The sequence below is a fragment of the Artemia sp. Qi Xiang Cuo genome, chromosome 17 (assembly GCF_049724085.1).
Source record: "Artemia sp. Qi Xiang Cuo chromosome 17, ASM4972408v1, whole genome shotgun sequence".
In the NCBI taxonomy this organism is placed as follows: Eukaryota; Metazoa; Arthropoda; class Branchiopoda; order Anostraca; family Artemiidae; genus Artemia; species Artemia sp. Qi Xiang Cuo.
Genome location: NC_142810.1, coordinates 32,478,132 through 32,502,610, shown reverse-complemented (window position 1 = coordinate 32,502,610; position 24,479 = coordinate 32,478,132). Strand labels below are relative to the sequence as shown.

The following is a 24,479-nucleotide window of genomic DNA, read 5'->3' as shown; positions in this document are numbered from 1 at the left end:
GTGAAACATAGTTGTTTTCTATCTCCTGTTATTTGGATCATTTTGATCGACCTTGTCTTAAAGAGTACAGTAAAGGCAATGGGAGACCACGGAATCAAATGGGGAGGAAACACTCTCCTGGACTTAGATTATGCTGATGATTTAAGTATCCTAGATGAAAGTGTGAGCAAAATGAATGAAGTTTTAGAGGTTTTGCAATTTGAGGGTGCTAGAATACGTTTGAAAATTAATGTAAAGAAGACTAAGACTCTAAGGCTAGGAATAAGTGAAGATGAAAAGGTGAAGTTGGGTAATGAAAAGACTGATCAGGTGGGCAGCCTCACTTACCTTGATAGTATTATTAATCAATATGGTGGGAGCAGTGAAGATGTTAAAAGTAGAATAGCCAAGGCTCAGGGTGTTTTTTCACAGTTAAAATAAGTTTGGAAGAATAGGAAGATAAGTCTGCAAACCAAGATTAGAATATTAGAAGCTACGGTGACGACAGCGGTCAAATATGGTTGGGTGCCCGGCTGACTGAACGTATTTCAAACAATAGGCTATTCGAAAAATGTGGTTCAATACCGCTCTCTAGGGCTATTATGAAAGAAAGGTTGAGGTGGCTAGGGTCCGTTGTGCGGATGAAGGATGACAGATTGCCGAAGATTGTTTTTTTCGGCCAACCGTCTAGGGCTAAACGGAAAGCAAGTCGTCCTCATCTGGGGTGGGAGGACGTCATAAAGAAAGACTTGAAGGAAATGGGAACTTCGTGGGCGGGTGTAAAAATGGAGGTTTTGAATAGATTGGGGTGGAGGAAGAGCGTGCGTAGCTGTGTTGGCCTCAGGCGGCTTGGTTCTGCGGTGAGTTGTTAGTAATAGCAGTAGTAGTAGTCCTTCAAAGTGTTCGGGGGGCCCTTTCCACTTAAATTTTCATGTTCTATTGCTTTTCACGTATTTTTACAATGTTTCTTACGAGTCACTGTGTTTTCGGTGTTTTTTCCTATAAGAAGACCAAGTCGCTAAGACTAGGAATAAGCGAGGTGAAAAGGTGATGATGGGTAACGAGAAGACCGATCAAGTGGACAGCTTGATCTACCTAGGTAGAACTACTAGTAAAGACGGTGGGTGCAGTAAAGATGTGAAAAGTAGAATAGTCAAGGCCCATGGTGTTTTTTTCACAGTTGAAAAAAGTTTGGAAGAATAGGAAGATAAGTCTGCGAACCAGGATTAGAATATTGGAAGCTATAGTGTTCCAATGTGGCTCTGAAGCATGGGCGCTCCGAAAAACGGAGGATGATTTGCTAGATGTTTTCCTGCCTACGGATTGTTTGGGGTATCCGACTGACTGACCGTATGTCAAACAGTAGGCTGCACGAAAAATGTAATTCAATCCCGCTTTCTAGGGCTATAATGAGAGAAAGGTTGAGATAACTGGGACTCGTTTTTCGGATGAAGAATAACAGAATACCAAAGATGGTCCTTATCGGCCAACTGACTAGGTCCAAACTTCCTGGGAATGTATAAAGAGCGGGGCGTTGTATAGATTAGGATGAAGGAGGAGCGTGCGTAGTTTTGTTGGCCTCTGGTGGCTTGGTGCTGCGGTGAGTTGTTAGTAGTAGTGGTAGTATTTGCGTAAGCGTTCTCGCCTATCTCCGTACCTTGATAAAGTGACTTTGAAGTTCCAGCTTTAGTCTACTTAATTCGGATAACCTTTTACTACTCCCTTCGCTTTGTATAGGTGATCTAGCCTTTTTAACCAAGACCCCATCCAGACCCATATAAATAATGCACAATTTGACAGAAACAGGCATTCTTATGACGGGTGAATACTTTATGGTGGTATTTTTTGTACCCATATTATACCAGAACGTGAGGGAAAATTTAATAGACGGCTCAGATCAATTTTAAACAAAAAGAAGGATATAGGTTAATGTTTTCCTTGTTTCACTCAGCCATTTTTAGGTGATTTGCTGTTGTTCCCTGACAAGATTTCTGATTTTATGTCGTATTTTTGAACTATTTGGTTAAAAAGTTTACGCTTTAAATCAGTAAATAATTTAGTGTACCGTATCCAGACAGATACGCAGGAATATTTTCAGGGGGAGGGGAGGGGCAATAGTAAAAAAATGCGGCGGGGGCAAATGATAAAAAAAATGTTTTATTTGATAATTTGAATTTATGACGCTATTAAATAAGATAGGAAAAACGACTATCTTTACATGAAAGAAAAGAGCGATATTAGCCTAACACTTAAAACGAACAGAAATATTTCAGTATAAGAAGCGGGTCGCCTCAGCCGTCCGCTATTTATACTAAAGTTTTATAGTGTTTTAAAAGAATTCTTATCCAATATCAACGACCTTTCTGTTTGAACAGTTCTTCTTAAGAAATTAGAACAAAGAGTTAAACTTAAGCGTAAAGAACGCGGGGCTAAAAAGGAAAGGTCCCCCTCATATACAAATAATTTCTGTTCTTTTATGTTTTGATATCGCTCTTCACTTTCATAGGAAAAAAAAAACTTTTTTTTTTAATAGCATGTCCAGGCTAACCCTACATGCGTCGTGGGCTACTGCCCCTCAATCTGACTCAAATCTGAGTGTTTAAATTTATTTTTAACTTTTGGACAGCAATGCTCTGAGAAAAAAAAACTTATTTGGTGTATTTACTTTTCGAAATAAAGCACAATTATCGAAAATAAACTACCATATAAAAAAAATATGATACATAAAATAAGTATTCTATATACCATATGTATTTTATAATATATATATATATATATATATATATATATATATATATATATATATATATATATATATATATATATATATATATATATATATATATATATATATATATATATATATATATATATATATATATATATATATATATATATATATATATATATATATAGTTTTGTTATCAGACTCCATTTTCTGGAGTGTCCTTTACAATTAAGCCGGATCTCTCCTTCTTGCAGTTCACTATCACGAATTGGTGACGATTTTTCTCCTGAATGAACTTCCTGTTCTTCATCACTAGTAACCACACAAAGGCATTTTTAGCTTGCCTGCTAATCCATTACAATTATTCTGTGTTGTCCATCAGATTATTCACATTTCCTCCTCACAGAAGCCGTCTTTTTACAACAAACGGAAATTGCTTTGTGGGCCATACACGAAATGTTTGGGCACTATAATTGTAGGAAAATGCCGGCTTTTATATTACAGTTACGATGCCATGGCTTATATTTCAGTGGTCTGTAGAATTTATGTTTTTTAAGATTGTTCACCACAGGTGGGCTGTGTAGGAACCTCAGAATTAACCTACTGGACTGGGTACTAAAGTCAGTAAGTTTTCCGTATCAATCTGTTAATGCATCGGAAATGTTTTTCACTACAGACCAGTTCGACTTGGCAAGTGAAATCCCTATTCGCCTTATATTTCTGGAATAACAAAAACATAAAAAAAAATCGGTAAGTTATGCCTTCATATGATATTTTCCGTTTTAATACCTTTAATTAAATGAAAAAATAAGTTTTTTCAATTGAAAGTAAGGAGCAACATCAAAATTAAAACAAAAGAAATTATTCCGCATATGATGGGGTGGCCCCATCCTCTACCCCTTGTTTACTTCAACTTAACAACTTCAGCCGTTCCTTAGAAATTACTGATATTCCGTTTTCACATCCAGCAAGTACATTGGTTGGTTGTGTTCGGTATCCCTCTTAACATTTTCTTAAAGTTTTAGCCTAATAACCTAATCCTTTTTGGAGATCCAAGATCAGACATACCCCATTTTCCAAATAAAAAAAAAACTTCTGTGTTAACAATAGGTAGCTTGCATAGCTTGCAGCACTTGTCCCGGGGATATGGGGGTATTGTCTATTTGACCTTTTGACTATTTATAACAAAATGGCTATTTCAAAATTTTCAGCGGATGTATTTTAGGAGAGAAGGAATGGGAGGGGGCTGGTTGCTCTCTGATCCCTTTTGACTCTTAAAAAAAACTTGAACTTTCGATTTCCAATCAAACGAACCCCCTCCGAAGTTTATATGACCACCCCTTCTGTATGAATCGCTTCTGGAAAAACCAATTATAATACATTGAACTCTTATGGCCCTTTATTATTGCCTCTGATTAACTAAACAATCTCAATCATCTAATATTTGCAATATAAATTAATTCCAATAATAATATTAATTGTCACAAGAAAATAGTTTTAGTTGTCCTTCTTGTAAATTCTGTATTTCTAGAATCAAATATATATATATATATATATATATATATATATATATATATATATATATATATATATATATATATATATATATATATATATATATCAATAATAAATAAATATATATATATAAAAATATTTATAAATAAAAAAATATATATAAATAAAAATAAACAAAGACTACACAAACTATGGTTCCTCATCTTCCCCCTATATATATATATATATATATATATATATATATATATATATATATATATATATATATATATATATATATATATATATATATATATATATATATATATATATATATATATATATATATATATATATATATATATATATATATATATATCAAGGCCGTATCCGGGGCGTCGGACCCCCCCCCGAGATATTTGTCCGGCTCGTAAAAACGTAACAAAAATGAATTTAAACAAATTTTGATGCGTATAAGGTTTTTTTTGTATATATATATATATATATATATATATATATATATATATATATATATATATATATATATATATATATATATATATATATATATATATATATATATATATATATATATACAACCGGCTCTAAAAGTACAGATATTTAGTTCAGAACTGAAAAATTTACATAGCCTCGGGAAAAGGATAATAATTGGTCATTACTGTATTGAATACCCGCTCCGTGTCCAATTTTGTTTCTTAAATATTAATAAGTGTGATCTTTAATGTACCATTATATTTAAAGGTAGGCTATCTTCTTTAGCATGCTTAATGAGCGATACATCACACCTTTTTAAAAGTTTATTAGTGGCGCTCCCAAGGCTCCAGGCACGATTTTTGGACTGATCAACTTTCGTTTTTGTAATTGTTATAAGTGTTTACCATTAATATAAATATTATGATTTTGCTTCAACGACACCGGTAATCATGGTCTTCTTGGCTTCAGGTACCCTCCTTCCGAATATTTTGTGAATACGGACACTTTAGTGCAGAAGGTAGGGGACGTTCGGAAGTGGCGAACGTCGTCTGAAAATACATCTGCTCTGTCCGCATAGCCCAAGATCACCTGTCCCATAAATTTCTATTAAATATAGTTATTTTTGTGGGATGCTACCATTTCGAACAACCGTCACAAGCACTAAAGGTCAGATTGTTACTGTCGATGTTATGACGGGACGACAAGGAAAATCCGTCAGAACATCGACACGTCAGGACATTGTCAGTCATAACATCGACACGTCAGGAAATCGATAGTCACAATTGCTACCCGTCAAGACTTCGACAGTCATAACATCGACACGTCATACCATCAAAAAAAAATTTCATAACGAAAATCCGTCAGAACCACTAACCGTCAGATCGTCGATACGTCATAACATCTAAAAAAAAATTCATAACGAAAATCTGTCAGAACCACTAACCGTCAGAAAGTCGACAGTCATAACATCGACACGTCATAACGTCTAAAATTTTAAAAACTTTAGTTTTTTTGGGGTTTAGAGGGGGGGAAGGTACCTAGATTAGGTTAGGTTACGTATTTAATATATGTTATGCTTTAACCCCCCCCCCTGATGTGCAAATATATAGCCGAAATTTGTTTCTAAACTATTATATACTTATTACTATTATATAAACTTATAATTTTTTTTCATATCGAAAATCCGTCAGAACCACTAACCGTCAGAACGTCGACAGTCATAACATCGACACGTCATAATATCTAAAAAATTCATAACGAAAATCCATTAGAGCCACTAACCGTCAGAACGTTGACAGTCATAACATCGACACGCTATAACATCTAAAATTCGTTTAGATGTTATGACGCGTCAATGTTATGACTGTCGACGTTCTGACGCGTAGCGATTGTGACTGTCGATGAACTGATGTGTTAATGTTGTAACTGTCGATGTTCTGACGGGTAGCAATTGTAACTGTCGATGAACTGACGTGTCGATGTCATGACTGTCGATGTTCTGACGGGTAGCGATTGTGACTGACGATGCTCTGACGTGTCGATGTTATGACTGTCAATGTTCTCATGGATTTTTTGTCGATGTTATGACGGATTTTGTCGATGTCCTGACGGTAGCGGTCCTGATGTGTCGATGTCCTGGCGCCTTCCCAATTTTTGTAAGTACGCCAGTCACGTACCCAAGAATTTTTTCCGGAGGGCGAATTATTATTTTTTTTGGTTGGGGGAGAGTGGGCTCTATAATAAAATAAAATAAATTAAAATTTGAAAAGGAAGTGCCTAGAAACTAAAGAAAATTTTGGGTTTTTGGAGGTGAATGAGGCTCCCTCCAATACGTCCCTTGATGACCTTCCTGATGAAACTTCATGATAGGAGGGGGTACTGGAGGGGCCAATGGCCGATTTTGTGCCGCAAATCATAAAAATAGAATACTCTTGCCTAATTTCCTTTCAAACTGAATACAATCTGTCTAATGCCCACTTTTCTGCTCAAAGAGGTTGGCAGTAAAAGGGCACGGGGAATGTTTAAGGGATTACGACTCCATTTTGTTTCTCTTACTATACAGACTGACAATTATTGCGCAATTTGTGGTTCAAACAAGGTGCTTGATGCCTCCTGTTCTGCTAGACAATAGTCTAGCAAGGGCTGGGTAGGGGGTATTGGTGGGTAATGGGATTGCCTTTGTGTCTTTATATACAAACAGGTTCGAAATCCTGGCATAATTCCGCTTCAAAGAAGGTGCAACATCTCTGCCTTTCTGCTAAAAGGCTGGTAGGGAGGATGGGGCTTCAGGGAGCCATGAGTCTAGTTTTCGGCTATACTGTTACAGAATAAATATCATCTAACGTTTTACAAAGGGTGTAGCGTCTACTTTTCTGCTAGTTAGCTTTGGTTGGCTGTACGGGTGGCCATGAAGGGGCCCCAGGTCTACCTTGGTCCTCTAGTTTTTGCTGCATTGTTCTAGTTTTACAATATTCAACACGCTTACCAAAGTCCTGCAGAGTTGGCCGGGTTTTTGAGGAGTTTTTCGCCTACATTATTTCTCCAATGATACCAAATGAATATCTGTATAAACAAGGTGTAAAATACTTGCCCTTTTACTAAGAAGTTCATGGTAGGAGCGGGGGGGGGGGGCCTTTTAATGATGCCACCCACCCGCTTTGGTCCTTAGGTCATACACGTAGAAAATCTTTGGATGATTCTGTTCCAAAAACGGTGTAACATGCTCATATGTCTGCAAAGAGTTGGTAGCAGGAGGAAAGAGATGAGGGATGTTGAAGGTGCCGCTGGCCTACTTTGACTTCCTGATCATACAGGTTGAAGATCCGTGTGTAATTTTGGTCCAAAAAGGTGGACCATACCTACCTGTGTGAAAAATGCTGTATTGAATTGAGCGTGAGATGGAAAGGCCACTAGCCCATTTTCTGCTTTTTCGCTCGTTGTTATAGTGAATCTGGGGCTGATTTGTTTTTTCAACGAATCAAAACATGGATGTTTCTTACGCAGTCATTATCATTTTTTTTTTCCGACGAGTATCACGACAAAGAAGTTTTCAGGAGCTCACAATTTTTAAAATGTTTTTTTGATGAGTGAACGTTTGTACAAAGAAGACTAATACAATGCACTTTCATCAGTTTTTCAACGTAGAAAAACCATACCCCTCTTAGTTGCAAAGTTGATTTTCATGCTGTTGGCCGTCCCACGGTATGGAAATCTCTAAGTCTTATCTCAAGATTATTCTAAGAATAAATTTTGATGATCGGACCAGTGAATCGTCAATTTCTGTCTTCTTTCACGTTCGAAACTGTTGCCTGCTTGGCTTCTAGCTTAAATTAAGCTTTCCATTCGGAAGCAGAATTATGACCAGAATGAACGAAAGTTTAGCGCAACAACATCAGATAGTCCTTCTGACTTACAACTCTACTTCATTCAGCTTCCACACTGTAGCCTCCGGGTCCAAGATAAGTGAAAGCCATCCTTTCTGGCCACTAGCAAGAACTACATGCAGCTCTAGAATATAATTTTATGTTCGTCAATTCGGAGGTGCCCCAAAGTCTTGGCAAAAACCGCAGAGACCAGACCCTTACAACTTGCTCTCAAGAAACTGGGGCCAGCGGCTGAGGGAAAAAGAAAAAAACTAGTGTGGTGCTCCCCCCGTACTATTTGGAACTTCACGCTGACTTGAAAACACCAGTTTTTGTCCAGGCTCAATGAGACAACAGTATGTAATTACGAAAACAGATTTTCACTAAATCCAGAAACGAATCTGATACTTCTCAAAAATCGAGACTAAATCGAAATGAAAACTACACTGTTGAAGTATCTATCGTTGGAAATCCTGAACTGGAGGTTTACAGTCCTCCATTTTTCAAAAAAGGAAAATCACATTTTGCATGGGTAGCACTGGTAAGGAAGGCTGTATCCAGGATTTTGGTTCGGGGGGAAGGGGGCTTGTTTTACAAAAATCCCTAAAGATTTTGATCGATCCAATTTTAAACCTAAATCCATCCCAATGTCTTGATTTTAAGTGTACATATGTCTTTTTGGTAATTGTGTAGAATCTAGTAAGTGCGCGACAATTGTATTGCAAAGATCTTTATGAAAACAAGTTTAAGCTGCCTTGTGACGCATAAACAAAGCGTTTCTCACTCCGGGAACTTTATGTAAACTTTAATTTTTTGGGGTTTAGGGGGACTAAAAGGTACCTAGGTTGGGTTAGGTTACGTATTTAGTATATGCTATGCTCCCCCCCCCTTAATGTGCAAATATATAGCCCAAATTTGTTTCTATACTATTATATTTTCATCTTATTTTGTTTTATTTCATTAGCATTAACGAAACTTCACTTATCGTGCACCTACCAGATTCTACACAAGAACCGTTTTTTTTTTTGGTTCTTTTTTTTATAAGACATTGATAACAATTACGAGACTTACGATTGTCGCATTACCTAATCAAGCGTCATTATACATGTTTCTGATGACAATAATTTGCTGTTTCCGGAATTCTGGCCTAAAACTAATAATGAAGAACTTGTTCCAAAGTTAATTGCATGTCAGGAAGTTTAGCTTCGTTTGTATCAGTAATATGACTGGGAAGACCACAAAAGAAGGAGTTTAACCCCATATTTTTTTTTTTTTATTAAAATCAACCTGAAATGAACATTTCCACATCTATTAAATGGTAAAAAAGGAATATTCCCAAGATCTATCATAGAACATGTTTCGGCATAATATTTTAACCAAATAGATTAATTTTCTATTAATCTATAATTAGATTCATATATTATAGATACCATAGTACCTTTGATACTTACGGTTAATGAAAGCTTTGAAATTTAATATTACAAATAATTAATAACTGAAGCCATTTTTTTTCATAGTAATTCATAATGGTGAGTCGTTTCTTTTTGTATTCACTCGAAAATGACTATGATATACGTTCACTTCTCAGCATGATCTGAGCTCAAAGCAATGGTAATTTTGCCATTAGTCAACATGATACAATAAATTTTAGTTGAAGCCTACTCAACAAAGACCTGATTTCTCCAGCTGAGAAAGATGTATATTAAGAAAGTCTTCTCTCGGTGGCATGTCGATCGACATCAATCTATACCTATTACCACATTAAAATGTCTTATGCTCACATTGTATTCCACAAACCGTACATGACTGAAAAATATGTTGACCTTTGTAGTTTGGGTCAGCGAGATATTTGGCCTCCTGTAGGTAAAACAAGAGTGGCCACTCTGTCTTTATTTGCAATTACTTCAAAAATGGTTTTCCGAAGAGAAGTTTCTCAAAGAAAAGCAAAGAGCGAAATTAGAATTGAATAGTATCCCATCTAACATGTCTTTTTTTGTTCTTTTGTGTGTTCTTTCCCTAATTGCTTTTGCCTATTTTCAGTTGTGATGTCTAAGACAGATGGGAGTGAATACCGGAGAAAGTTGGTTGAGTTAGCAGAAAAAATAAAGGATTTTCCTGTTTCGAAGATTAGCAGAAGTAGAAAAAGCTGTAGATCTTCAGTAAGTTCCAGCCCAACACCCAGTGAAATGAGTCAGTATGGTTTCTTGAAGGCTCAATCTGTGGTAAGTGCTATCTACTCTGGAACTAACAAAACCTGGCCTAAAGACAATGAAAAAATTTTCGAAGTGCCAAAATAACATACAAAAACTTGCACATGGAACATCAACCTTGGGACTGAAAGTACGAGTCAATTCACAGCGAAAGTGACATCAGATAGTCGAAAGGCATATTGTATGTCTATATGTGCTAGAGGGTTTTTGGAGGGGCATTGGCCCAAGAGACCTTCTGAGGGCTGCCCCAAGCATGCAGCTTGAAATTCCTTCCAAGACTTTGATCTCAACATGATAATAAAGCCTGTGCTTAGTGTGTTTTGGTTTTAGACATCCACCTTCCACAATTAGGCTCAGATTCGTAGGAGCAAGTTCGGAAAGTCGTAGGGATAGTCTTAGAAAGTTGGAAAAGGGCTTATTCAACTGCGACTTATAGGTTCTATCGTCCTTTTTAAATGCTAAAATCGATAGCGGAAACTGGACGTCCTTTTTACGTCACTTGTGCCGCGGCATTGGAGGGTGCCCTTCCAAGTAGCATTGGATCTAAATAAATGTATTAACCAAAATGGTTGGAATGTATAGAAAATGTAAGGGTGGCGTGATGGTGCAGCCTTAGAAACAAAGACCCCCAATTGAGCAAATAGCCCTTGATACCTTCATTGATACATTTTGGTAGAAAGGTGGATATGTTGAACTCTGTTAAAATCAGAGTCTTATTTGCATTTTCAATCTGTGTGACCTTGGATCCCGCCCCTTCTCACAAACCCTCTAAAGGCTACATAGTGAGAATAAAGTTTCACTTCATCATAATGCGTATTTCGAAAATCAAACCGATGTCCAATTTTTCAATAAAAGAGCAAAAATCTTTTACAATAAATTTGTTTCTGACGGTCATTTTAGTTTAACTATTTTAAAAGGACATTTGTTTTCGTCAGCATTTGTTCTTTTAGCCCTATTTAATTGAGAAGTATAGAAGATCGATAGCTAAATCGAGTTGGTAAAGCGTCAATGGGAGCATTCTGTTTTATTTTCATAAAGTGCAAATGACATTATAGCCGTTAGGGGGGGGGCGGTATTCTTACTCTTAGCAATGCTAATTTTCGTTTATTTTAATTATGACTTCGTTATTTATTAAAATAAGCCCCCAGTTACTTTTGACCCTTCAAAAGCGGATAGTAACTTTTAATTTTTGCTAGCCTGTAGCCCTTCCCCAGATTCTGTGCAGCAATCTGTTCCATACGGTGGCTGAAAAAATTACTTTGTGGATACTTTATCCCAAGTCAACATCACTGTGCTGACTCTGATAAAATCTAACTGTTTAGCACGGCCTTTTGCATAAATTGTCGCCGTTGCCCGTGGAACTATCTTTAATTTTTGTTCCAATGCTTTTGGGGGTTATGAGGTTATGCTTGGGCAAAAAGGCACGGGAGAGGGACTTGCCTTACCATTCATCACTTTGAGTTGATTATTCATTTATTCGGAATCTCAGTGTAAAAGTTGAATTCAAGTGATAATTATTGTTCTTCAGTCACGGCGTTTATTTTTTTTTATTTTTTTTTTATATCACCTAAGCACGAAAATACATAAAAGATTGTGTTGGACACTCAACCACTCATTTTCGTTTACATATTTAACGCCTATGTTTGATTTTATCTACTGCGCGTGAAGTATTTATAGGCTGAACACAAGGTTTCGAACGGGGCCATGCTTAAAGCGCTCGTCCAGCACAACGGTCATATCTATCATATCATTCGTATGTCGTGTCTTCATTTACATTTGTTAAAATGGTGTCAAAAATGAATTAGTGCTATAACCATTTTATTTTGGCATAAACCTAGCTAGTTATTTTTAAAGTAAGATTATCATGGAGTTTTCAAATTGGTTTCATGGACACCGGCAAATTTGTTTTCCGAAGAGAGGGAGAGGGTATAAACCTTCAAGCAGGGTATCTCCGTATCCAGGATTTTTTTTTTCGGAGGGCGGAAGGTTACAACAATACTTTAAGAATGCATCAAAAATGTGTTTATATTCATTTTTGTTACGTTTGTATGATTCGGACAAACTTTTGTTGCTTTCAAGGGTTTCTCATGGAGCCATAATGATTTTTTTTTCTGTTTTTTAAATGTTGAGGTACTCTAAATCTTCGACATTTAGAGCATTTTGTAAATTTATCGTCTTCCAGTGAAGCAAATATGGTATCTGGTCTGCTGTCCTAGTCAGTGTCATCGACGTGGCTAAACAGCCGTGAGTAATATGAAGTAGCCAAAATTGTCCTCTTCACGGGTATTCAGGCCTTGCATATTCATGATGCAACTTATTCTTCGCTCTAGTGATGCTTGGGCTTTCAACCCTGGCACAAATGTCATCTTCTTTCACCATATTGCTTCGCTTTTGACCTTATTGTTAGTGGTATTTTTTTTTTTAGCTCCTGGGAGTTGCCCACCCTTCACTCAGTTTTTCTGTAGTACAAAAAGGTCTATAGCCAAGAGGAAACGAAAGAAGAAGAATAATATAAGGAATATTTGAGGCGTCTTCAGCGTAAAAAAGGAAAAAAAAAATAAACCTTAATAATTAAAAAAAGAACCAGAAGGATTAAAAGTTATACCAGTATATAGAATAACTACTACGTATAAAAATCAAGGAAGTATAACGTACAATCAATGGGTTACTCCTATCACAACACAAAAGTAACTGTATATATTCTACATGTTGAACTGTTCCTTTTTAAAAATTATATATCTGAAAAACTTAAAATTACTAACACTCCCAGAGGAATTAGTTTCATGATGTTATAAACAATCGGTCTACTTTCATTAATTCTTTCCAGTAGTTTGGGTTATTACGAGAATTTTCTTATTTTTGTTTGCCGATGTTTTGGAAAACAAAAACCATATTGTTTTAAATACATTTTTTTTTTTTTTTTTTTTTTTAGTAAACCCCAAATCCCACTGTAGACTTTAGAAAGTTCAAAGGGCGGTAGCCCTACTATTCCTGTTTGTGGTGATTTCTCTTCGTTTTCAGCTTGACTTGGTCACACATTTGAATATATGTTCATTTGAAGATTAATCCATTCGTCAAGAGTAATATCTATTATATTTATATTTGATGTATCATTACTTTGAGTTTCTGTTTGCTATCAGTGGCGGATCCAGGGGGAGGGCGAGGGGGTGTGCTTCCCCCTAATATAGTCTAAAGTAGTGTAATTTACTTAATTAACGCAAATTTGCATTAAATAAACTTACTCCTAACGTAAGTCTATCGGATCAATCTATTTTGCTCCCCCCCCCAAACAAAAAATCCTGGATTTGCCCCTGTTTGCTATAAGTTTGAATTATTATTTGAATTTATTTCTGCTAGTTTAGGTTTTATTATATCTCTTTACTTTTCTTCGAAAAGCTTTTTTTGTTTATAAAATGTTTTTTAACGAATTATAAATATAAAGAGTTGTTAAACTGATTGCTTTGTTAGATAGTTGGGGAATTTGACTAAATTGAGGGGCTTTTTTTTAAATCATTTGACCGACTTAACTTAGCGTTTTCATTTAGAAGCATAGGTGCTGGTTTTCATTTTTCCAAGAAAAGGATAAGGGGTATATATTTAGAGCACCTCTGGGTTTGGTCTCCAGGAACCTCACAATTTCTTCCATTATTTTCATTTAATATGACTTTTTATGGTTGGGTCTAGCAAATTTGCCCCTCTGGAGACGCTAGCCGAGTCTAAAAAGATTCTCTCGTGTGTGTGTTTTACTTGAAAATTATCTTCTTATATTCTCAGTAATATCCTCAGAAAATAAATGGAAATATTCTTGGCCCGTGAATGATTGTATTGGATGGGTGTGATTCCTGCTTCCAAGCAGGTTGCTTCGCAACAAAAAATACTGAAAACCATTTCATCACTCATAGACTCAAAACAACAGGCATCACTATAGATTATCGTCATATAAAGGTTTTCCATGAAATCTGGAAAACAAAGCAAATTAATTCCTTTGCAAGGAATGAAGAAAAATACAGAAGGCGGAATGTGCCTCGTAACTACAAAAATTTGCTTAATTTGCTCCTCGCAGGAGTTAAATGGAAGTATTTTAGGAAAGAGCACTTATCAATGAGTCATCCGAGAAAAATAACTATAGCGGGTCTGCATGCCCAATTTCTTATGTACAATTATTCTGCATATTATGAAGTAAGAATTGTTTTCTAACTTCACACTGTCCAAATACTTTAAAAATTTTTGTATTAATTTATTTCTTTACAAACTTCCTATGTAGAGAATCTTCTAAATTTGTAGTCATAAGAAAAACATACTCCCTATTAAAAAAAGAGCAATAAAAATCGTTTGAGAAGGATTGAAAGCTAATATCAGTGTTGTTTTTGTTAAGTTTAACGTTTGCTCTGAGCCATCAAAACCCATTGATAACTTTCCATGCAGCTTTCTTCTTTTTTTTGTAAAATAGCTTAACTATCTCCATGTTGTTCCTACATGCTTTTAGTTTACCAGATGTCTAACCCTGGGTATGTGTTCTCACCTTACTGTTGCATGATTAAAGGGATTTCAAATTCCAGGTGCGCAACGATAATAAGATACGATTAATTGTGGAATTACTTCAGCTGCTTTTGAACCTGGAGGTAAAGTTTCCATAAAGTTAAATTCCTGTTTGTATTTCCTTGTTTTTGCAAGCTTCAATTTTGACAGTAAAGGAGAATTGTCAAATCTGATAATTTCGAAAGGATTCTTGACGACAAAAATTAATTACATTATAGTCAAGTTAAGTTCTTTTTATAGTCAAATTAAAAGAGGGGATTTTGTCTTTATAGAGGAAGATTTTGAAGGTTTCTGCGATACTTTTTTGTGGTTTTCGTTTCATTAATTACAAAAACCCTGTTCCACAAAAGAAATTTTTCAGAGAAATGTAAAGAGCAACGTTGAACCGAAGATTAGCAGAAATAAAGTCAAATAATTTTTCAAGCGCAAAGCAATAGTGGTAGTACATGTATAGTGTCTTTTGGTCAGTTCAACACCCCCCCCTTGATATGCCCTGAAAACTTCAGCTTAATACTCTAAGCCGTTACTAAGATGTTGGTGATACGCCCTTTTGACAACCTTTGTCACATAGTGTGTTTTGATTTAGTTCAAAATCCCCCTAAACATTCTCTGAAAGTTTCAACTTCAGTAGCAGTAGTAGTCGTAGGACAGTAGAAGTAGTAGTAGTAGCCTAATAGTAGTAGTGGTAGTAGTAATAATGGTAAGATTCACATAGTGATTTTTCGTTAGTTGAACATCCCCCTCATCATATCCTGAAAGTTTTAACTTAATGCTCTAAGCGTTTTGGCTTAGTCACCTTACTACCCTTACTCTTAGTAGAGGTAGTGAACTAGGTGTAGTAGTAGTAGCAGCATGCACATAGTGACTTTTGGTTAGTTCAACATCCTCTTAACGTGTCTTGAAAGATTCTTCTGAAAGCTTCAACTTAACACTCTAAGCCGTTCTTGAGATATTGCTGATACAACCTGTTGGCAGGATGCATGCACAAAATGTGTTTTGATTTAGTTCGAACTCCCTTTAAACTTTCCCTGAAAGTTTCACCTTCATACCATTAGCTTCAGCAGAAATATAGTTATCGTGTTAGCAGTAGTAATAGTAGTAGTAGAAATACGCACATAGTACCTCGCTAGTTTTGTTAGTTCACCATGCCCCTCAACATACGCTGCAAGTTTCTACTTAACACTCTAATTCATTCCTAAGATATTGCTGATACACCCTTTTGACAACCTATGCACTTTGCACTTATCTTATTTTGATTTACTTTATCACCCCCCTAAATATTCCCTGAAAGCTTCACCTTACTCTCCTTAGCTTTAGCAGTATTAATAGTCGTAGCAGTAGTAGTAGCATTAGTAGCAGTAGTACCAGCAGTATGAACATAGTGCCTTTCGGTTTTTCAACACCCCCCCCAACATACCCTGAAAGTTTCAACTTAATAACCTTAGCAGTTCCTGGGACATTGCTGATGCATCCTTTTGACAACCTGCTTGCCCATAATGTGTTTTTATGCAGTTCAACAACCCTTCAAGATTCCCTGAAATTTTTAACTAAATACCCTTAGCTTATGTAGTATATTAGTAGTAGTAATAGTAGTAGCAGTAGTACTAGCAATAGTAGCTTGTAGAAGTAGTATCATTCAAATATTGCCTTTTGGTTAGTTCAACATCTCCCACAGTATGCACTGTAAGTTTCAACTTAATACTCTAACCGTTACTCAGATATTGCTGACAAGCTCTGCTGATGACCTGCATGTATACAGTGTGTTTTAGTTTAGTTCAACTTTCCCCTCAGTATTTCCTGAAATTTTCACCTTAATAGCCTTAGTCTTAGTATTAGTAGTAGTTGTAGTAGTGGGACTATTAGGGTAAGCAGTAACAGTAGTGGAGTAGTAGTATGCACGTATTGCTTTTAGGTCAATTGAACGTCTCCTCGCCATGCGCTGAAAGTTTCAGTACTCTAAGCCGTTCCTAAGATTTTCTAATTCGCTCTTTTGACAGCCTTTATGCACGTAGTATGTTTTGATTTAGTTCAATCTCTCCCTCAATATTCCATAAAATTATACCTTAATACCCTTAGCCGTAGTAATTGTCGCAGTAAAAGTATCAGTTGTAGTAGCACTAGCATAAGCAGTAGTAGTACTGGTAGCAGTAGCGTGTAAATATTGCCTTTTGGCTAGTTCAACATCCCCCACAATATGCCCTGTAAGTTTCAACTTCATACCCTAACCATCCCTAAGGTATTGCTGACAAGCCCCACTCATGACCTTCATGTATTACGGGTATTTTAATTTAGTTTAATTTTCCCCTCAACATTCCCTGGAAGTATTGCCTGAATACCTTTAGCCTTTTTGGACACCAAGGGTTAAACCTGCCCTCCTTTCCCAATAACAAATACTATTTGTAAACAACTGGCCAAATGCATAACTTACACCATTCGCCTCAAGGTCTCTGGGGGGTTTATTGTCCCCAGAGGCATAGTTATTGGACCTTTGGACTATGCTCATCAAAATGGCTATCTTAAAATTTTTATCAGACGTCTTTAGGGGAATAAGGAGCGGAGTGGCTACTTGCCTTCCAATCACTTTTTACTCTTGAAAAAGAGTACTAGAACTTCTAATTTCCAATCGAATGAGCCCCCTCTGAGGTTTCTACGGCAACTCCTTCCATACGAAGTGCCTTGATATGATAAATAATGATAATCCATAGAGTGCAATTTGCTCTTTACTTAGGCCGCGCCATTGCAATGCCTATGATTTGCCTGTTTTTATGTATTTTACAAGTTTATCCCTCCCCCTAAGAAAACAAAGACAACAAAAATCTGACAAAATCAAAGACTGACAAAAATCAGTCCCTGCTTATATGCCTGAAGAATGTCAACGTTCTTATGAAAAGAGGTGGAATGAAGAAAAAATTTCCGAGTCAGATTCAACTCAGTAGCGTTGAATTAGTAAAGAGAAATTACTTGTTCTGGTTGGAAAATTGAAGCCCTAATGCCCTTTTTAATGATCAAAAGCAATAGGAGGGCAACTTACCCACCTCTCATACCCTTTCTTGTTCAGACAGGTAAAAAAAAGTCATTACAAACACGATAAAAATATTCTATAAAGCAGTATAAAACCATGAAGTAAATTAGCTGTTGAAATAAAAAAAATAGCTAAGAAAAACACTCCCCTGAAAACGCATAAAATCCCGACAAAAGCCGAAAAAACCTTAGATACAACTTGAAATGCCTTATTTCGGAACAACGTCTTTCTATTGAAGGAAGTTCCATTTGTCAAAGCCGAAGGCCCGAGCTTAAACTGAGCCGAGGGAGGGCTCATGTCTGAAGGACGAAGCTCCAAGTCCTATCTAACCTAAAATAGGCTTTCAATTATATAAAATGTATATTTTTGGAACCAGTATTAAAATAGATATCTTTTTTACTATTATATAAGAAATATTATCAACGGCCCTCCCCCAGGTAAACCCTCCTCTAAACCAAGAATGTTCAAATTAAAAAAAAAATGTCTTCGACCAGATAGAGTGGAGAAAGATCGCGGCAGAACAAATTTTCAATAAATATTTTGTTTTTTAGAAACTATTGAAAGCTATAACCCGTGTCGGAAATTATTATGCTCTGACAATAAAATTTGTAATTTAGTGACAATCTTTTTGTTTCAAGCTATGCTTTAGGCTTTGCTGTTGAAAATTAGCCCATCTTCTTGAGATGCTGCTAAATATTACACTGAATTGTTATGGGTATTCATTGCTATTTAATTATAGTTTGCAAGTAGCTATGAACAGTTTCTACTTTCGCCATGGGTGGCACTATGCTTCAGGATGAGCTCAGGCACCAACTTATTTTATCGTAAATCTCAATTTGCACCTTCCTGCTTAGACGTGATGTTTAGATTTTTCTATTGGAAGAGACCAAATGTCAAAATTTTTTCTAAGGGGTGGGACTAGACTTAGGAAAATCAAATGTTACGATTTTTAAAAATCATCTTTTTATCTAAGTTGTCTGGAAATTGTTACCCTAAGAGGGGATGGACCTTGGGTGCCACTTGAAATTGAGTACCCCTTTCTGTTGAATGTTTTCGCAAAAAAAATATTGGAGCACTAAGAGCTTTATTTTGAATGAACTTTTTAAGCTGAAACCTATTTTGTTGTTTTTAAATGTTTAAGTTTGTTAATTTTTTATCCAGTTTGTAAGTGAGCAAGTATACAATCCGCTAGATTCCTTATCTTATAGAAATAGTATAGTCGCATAAAAAATTTGGCAAAGGGAAAGAAAACACTGTTTTTTTTTGGAAAATTATTCGTAGGATCCGAACCCCCCCCCCCCACCCCAATTATCCCATTCCCAAAACCAGTGATCCATGAATTACATATTATAGTAGCTGCAGGTCCCCCAAGATCAAGGCCGTATCCAGGGGGTAGGGGGGTTGACCCTCCCCCCCCATAAATATTTGTCTAACTCGTAAAAACGTAACAAAAATACATAGAAATAAATTTTTGATGCGTTTAAAATAAAACTGTACCCTCCTCCCTAAACAAAATTTCCGGATATGGCCTTGCCAAAGATATGTGGTTTTTCTCTCAGAGCAACAATGAAGTAATAATGATAGGATTTTCGCTTCGCTTTTAGCGAAAGGTTATCAAAATTTCATCCTTTGGCGAGTTCCCTCGTCAATTAGTCCACTTGAATTAGTAGTCCCAGTCACATTCGCCTCTTTAGGCTTCCTGGCGTATTATAAGGTAAAAAAAAAAACCACCAAAATCTGGCATATGATCGTTATTGATGATGGTCAATCTTGTTCCTAAATAAAAAGATAGAATGGTTGTGCCATTGCTTATTTGCGTTGCAAAACTATGAACAAAATAGCCAACTTAGATGCTATCATTTTGCTCCAAGACCCTAAAGTGTATCTCAGAAGTTGATTTCCTGAACTTCGGTCACTTTGCCAAGCTTTTCATCTCGATCTGTTTATACATCAAATGTAAAGAGAGAAAAGAAAACAGCCTATATGTCGAAGCAGTGAAATTATACAAGCTACCACAGTACACAAGGTACCATTGAATATCAAACACCAAAAAGTGATTAATAATAATAATTTTAAATCCAGCCCGACATTAAAAAAGATTATTGAGCCTGCAATTTTTTGTCATGAATATTCTAATTTTATGAATTTTAAGTCAGATTTATAAGCGCTTCAATCCATATGGATATGAGGCATGGAATATCCACAGGCCTAATATTACATTTATCACGTAGATAAAGGATGGCTGCCACACAGTTGCATTGACAGCGTAACTGATGTTGCTTTGAAATTTTGAAGTTCTAATGAATCTCATTTAACCTATTTTTAGTAAGCCTTACCAAGCTTAGAATTTACATGAAACCGTCAATTTCCTTTTGCTTTTGAAAATCAAAGTGAAGTTGAGCATGCTCTGGTTATGAATCAAACAAGAGAGGCTTGACATGCAGTGTCCTTAGGCTGTGCAATTAATGTTTCTCTTGAATTGTTTTTAGTAAATACCAGTGTTGCCAACGCTCTGAAGTAAACTTACCAATTTTCCGACCAAAATTGTACCGCCAGAAGATACCAAAATAATTTCAAATGTACCGCATTGGACCAGTACTTCTAAATTGAACCGAAAACGGTACAGTTGTACCGCCTTTGCAACGCTGCTAAATATCTAAGAGGGAGCAAAAGTAAAGCAGGAAGTCTTCAAATAGACTGAGATCATACTATAAAACGAACCTATAATCTAAGCACAAATTCCTGGGAGTTGGTTAAAGCAAATGTAACATGCCATGGTTTCGTATATTCTGCAGCGTAAAACACTACGGTATATTTAATTTGCAACAAGACTTAATAGATCTACTGAAACGCTGTGCAGAAGAAAATGCGGAGGATTCATGCCAAAACCACTTCCTCCATCACCATCAAGCACAATGCATGCTTTCACCTACGAATTTTCATTGAAAAACTCTGCATTACAGGCAGATGTCATTTCAGACTCCTTTATACACATCTTGTAATTTGTCCCAAGTCACAAGATCTATCCCCTATTCTTCAATTTTCCCCCAAGTTTATCAATATAATGTATATGTGATTTACTATGAGTATCGAAATATCGTCAAGAACGGTGACGGTCGTTTCAATAGGAAAAAGTAAGAAAAGGGTCTAACTTTCAAAACTGTGACCATGGTTATACGTGTTAAGTTTTTACGTAGCTATTACATAGTTATTATGTAACGTGCAAGTCCTGGTCTTGTGCAATGACTTTTGCAAATTGGAGCCAGGAACATTGCCTACCAGACTTGTAAAAGCCTTCAATTGGATCAAAATCCTTCGTCACAACATACGACAATTTCCTCAGTTGACAGTCTAATTAGCTGCACAATTATTTTAGAGGAGAATCAGAGGCAACGCACCAGTAGTTCCTGTAGTAAAGAGCCACATGTCTTCAATGTATTATCTATTTATCATCTATTATTGATTTTGGTAGAGGTAACTGAAGACTGCTCATAAAAATGTTTGTACCTACAAAACATACACTGTCACTTGTCACGTTTCTTCACTTTTCCCCAGATTTTGTAAAAGAATGGCAAGTTCACGTACTCTGAAAGATTAATTTTAAAGATAAACTAAAATTTCTTATGTCGTGGGTACTGTCAAAGAAAGTGGTTCGTATCTCTGACGCCTTAGCAGGGCTATCATGGAAACGACAAACTACTACAGCGAAATAAACTTTTTTTTTATATAATTAATGCAACCTCTTTGGCTAAGTGACTAGTGGAAAATTTGTTATTATTTTTTTTTTTCAGAGTTCATTATCCTCCGCTAGTTCATCAAAGAAGAAGAACAAAAACCATTTATTGGAACCGGAAAGAATGAAGGAGTTGGAAACAGTAGAAGCTCAGGTAAACGGAAAAAACCATTGTCAGTAGTTTGATAGTTGTACGCGAGTATAGATTAGCAAAAATACTATGTACTCCCAATGGCGGTAACGATCCCGAATTACCTACAATACTTTGGTATTTCATTAACAAAATATTATTTTGGTAGGATACAGATACAATTTTCTTCTCTGAAAAATTTTAAGAGTGTAGTTTATAAGCAGATAGTTTGGGGTATTGCCCACCATGATCTTGATATTTTTATTTTTTTTTATTTCGCCTATAATCTTTTATTAGTTGCCTGTTTGTAGCTTCTCAAATTAATCTCCCCCCTTCCCCCTTAGAAATCCAAGTCTTCACTTATTTCCATGTAATGTGGAAAACAAACTATTTTAGCTATAGTGAGAATAGATACCACAGAACATTTTTTTTTAGATGGGGAAGGGGGGAAACTCAGAAAATTGTTTCAGAATAAGGGAAATTTTATAAAAAATTTGTTTTATGGAAAATAAAAAAATCTCAAATTCCGAAAAGTTAAGAGCCCAAAGACCTCCCCCTCCTCCTGTGTTCGAACATGTATACAAAATATGTTTTTCTCTTCCTTACGTGTTTCAAGTTTCTAGAAGAAAAGAAAACCCTTTCGCCGGGTTTCGCCGGAGAATTGAGCTTCTTTTGAAGTATAAGTTCTCAAAACTAAAGAAAACTGTCTAATCAATCTCTTCGATTTAGATTACTCTAACAGACTCATTAGTTTAATCTAAAAGACTAAGATGGGATTTTGACTACCTTCTATAGGCCCAAACGGAAATTCGTTAAAAATATATTCATGTTTTTTCTTTTTTTATTATTCCTCAAAATTTTTTACTCCGACAAACTCTGTAACACTCAATCAATAACCAGTAAAAGTGGTCATTTTCTTGCCATAATTTTTGAGAAATTCAGCAGAAATTTCAAAGACTGTTGTGCTTTGCTGCGGTGATAAATATACTAATGAAAACGAAACTCTTAGCAGTTTCGTTCTTCTTTCTGTACTATCAGTTTAATCAATTAGAATCCCATCTATTGCTTCAGACTTTTTTCTTGGCTATTAAAACGGCTCTGCTTAAAATGATGATTCCACAAGAGCTTGAAAAGATGTTGACCCCTGTGTTAATTAAATTGATAAAATAGCATGACTACAACTACTATCGAAACCTAAAATTGTTTATCAATTCTAACTCTGGTAGCAGCTAACTTGACTAGGCGTTCCTTGTGTTAAATGAACCGTCAAAAACAAAATAATTCTCAACTAGCCAAACTCAGAAGTACCAATATCCTATAATTATGATGTCAAATATACCAGCATATTTTTAATATGCAAGACACGTGGTTTTCTTCTCCCTTAAAAGTTAATTTAATTGATTAATCCCACGAAACAAATATTCTTAATTAAATCATAGAATGCTGTCACATCGGGTGACCGCAGTTTTGTTGAAAACTGTGGGGTCAATTCATGAACGGTACAGGGTTGGCGATTGGTCAAAACAAACGACCAAATCAAAATTGTAAAAAAGCTGGGGGAAATAAAAAAACACATCAGGACATTTTGGGGTAGGGATTTGGGCCTGTTGGGTCCACCCCTCCATGCGTATCTGAGTCTGGTGAATTTTGTAATAGTGTGCGAATATTAGGCTTATGAATTATTCTTTGAATCCAGGTATATTTCTAATTTTACATTGTCAAAAGTAGATGAATTGTAAGATCTTTCTTTTTTTCTTTGTTTTCATGGGTTTCTATTAAGAAATTTGAATCTTATGACAAATGGTCGTTAAATCTACAGAAGCTTTATTAATGTACAGGGTTGCCACTGCTCTAACAAAAAAATCACTATGCAAATTGTCGAAAATATGCCTACACTAGGCAAGTCGTAAAAAAAGACTACACTAGAGAAAAGTACCTAAAAACAAACTTATGCCAAAATTACGGCTTCATTTATCTGCTCTTAGAATCATGTATAGATCAAAAAAGAAAGAGACCCACACACTTGGTCATGATTGATGTGACTGAAAATGCTCAGCATTTTGTTTTTTAACTATATAAATGCTGGACAGCAGCCGCACACAGGTCGATCACTTAGAGAAGGAATTATTAGACTTTCTCGTGGGACACCAAAAGGTACAAAAAAAAAACCTTTTTGCAGCCCAATTTGTGACTCTTTGCCAGTAGTTGCCCCTCCCCTGTGTTCATGCAAAGACAGATTTGAATGACCTGTATATCATGAAAATTTCCCTTCTCTCTAGTAAGAGGTTAACATATACTTCGAAACTCTATATTTATATTGACTGTGTGTGACTTTGCTCTTGTGTATTATGGAGGTCTATAAGCTAAGAATAATTTTGATAAGAAATATTTCAGATTTTAAACTGAAAAAGTCCATCGAACAATCCATCGAATCCATCGAATCCATCGAATCCATCGAAAATCCATCGAACAATCCATCGAACAATACTCTCTAAGCATTTTTTTTTACATTGTACATTAATTAACTGATCGAGCACATGAGAACAAATATGCTTGTAAACATTAAATATGAATTCTAAATCACGTTTTTTCACAAACAACTTCCAATGCATTAGCCCAAACAAATTGAAAAATTACTACTACTACTTACAACTTACTGCAGTGCCAAGCCGCGTGAGTTCAACACAGCTACGTACGATCCTCCTCGACCCCAATCTATTAAAAGCTTCACTCTTTACCTCCTCCCACGAAGTTCCAATTTCTTTTTAACCTTTTCTAATGACCTCT

At 35.9% G+C, this 24,479-nt stretch overlaps 1 protein-coding gene across 1 annotated transcript in view; it reads left to right on the top strand.

Moving 5' to 3' along the window:
• Nucleotides 1-3,435: 3,435 nt before the first annotated feature.
• sprt (PDZ domain-containing protein sprite) overlaps nucleotides 3,436-24,479 on the top strand; it is an 85,238-nt gene continuing 64,194 nt past the window's right edge. Inside the window, exons 1-3 of the mRNA XM_089103056.1 lie at nucleotides 3,436-3,457; nucleotides 10,099-10,280; nucleotides 21,621-21,716. Of these exons, the coding sequence (XP_088959182.1) occupies nucleotides 10,104-10,280; nucleotides 21,621-21,716 (273 nt within the window). The 5' untranslated portion in view covers nucleotides 3,436-3,457; nucleotides 10,099-10,103. The remainder of the gene's footprint in view (nucleotides 3,458-10,098; nucleotides 10,281-21,620; nucleotides 21,717-24,479) is intronic.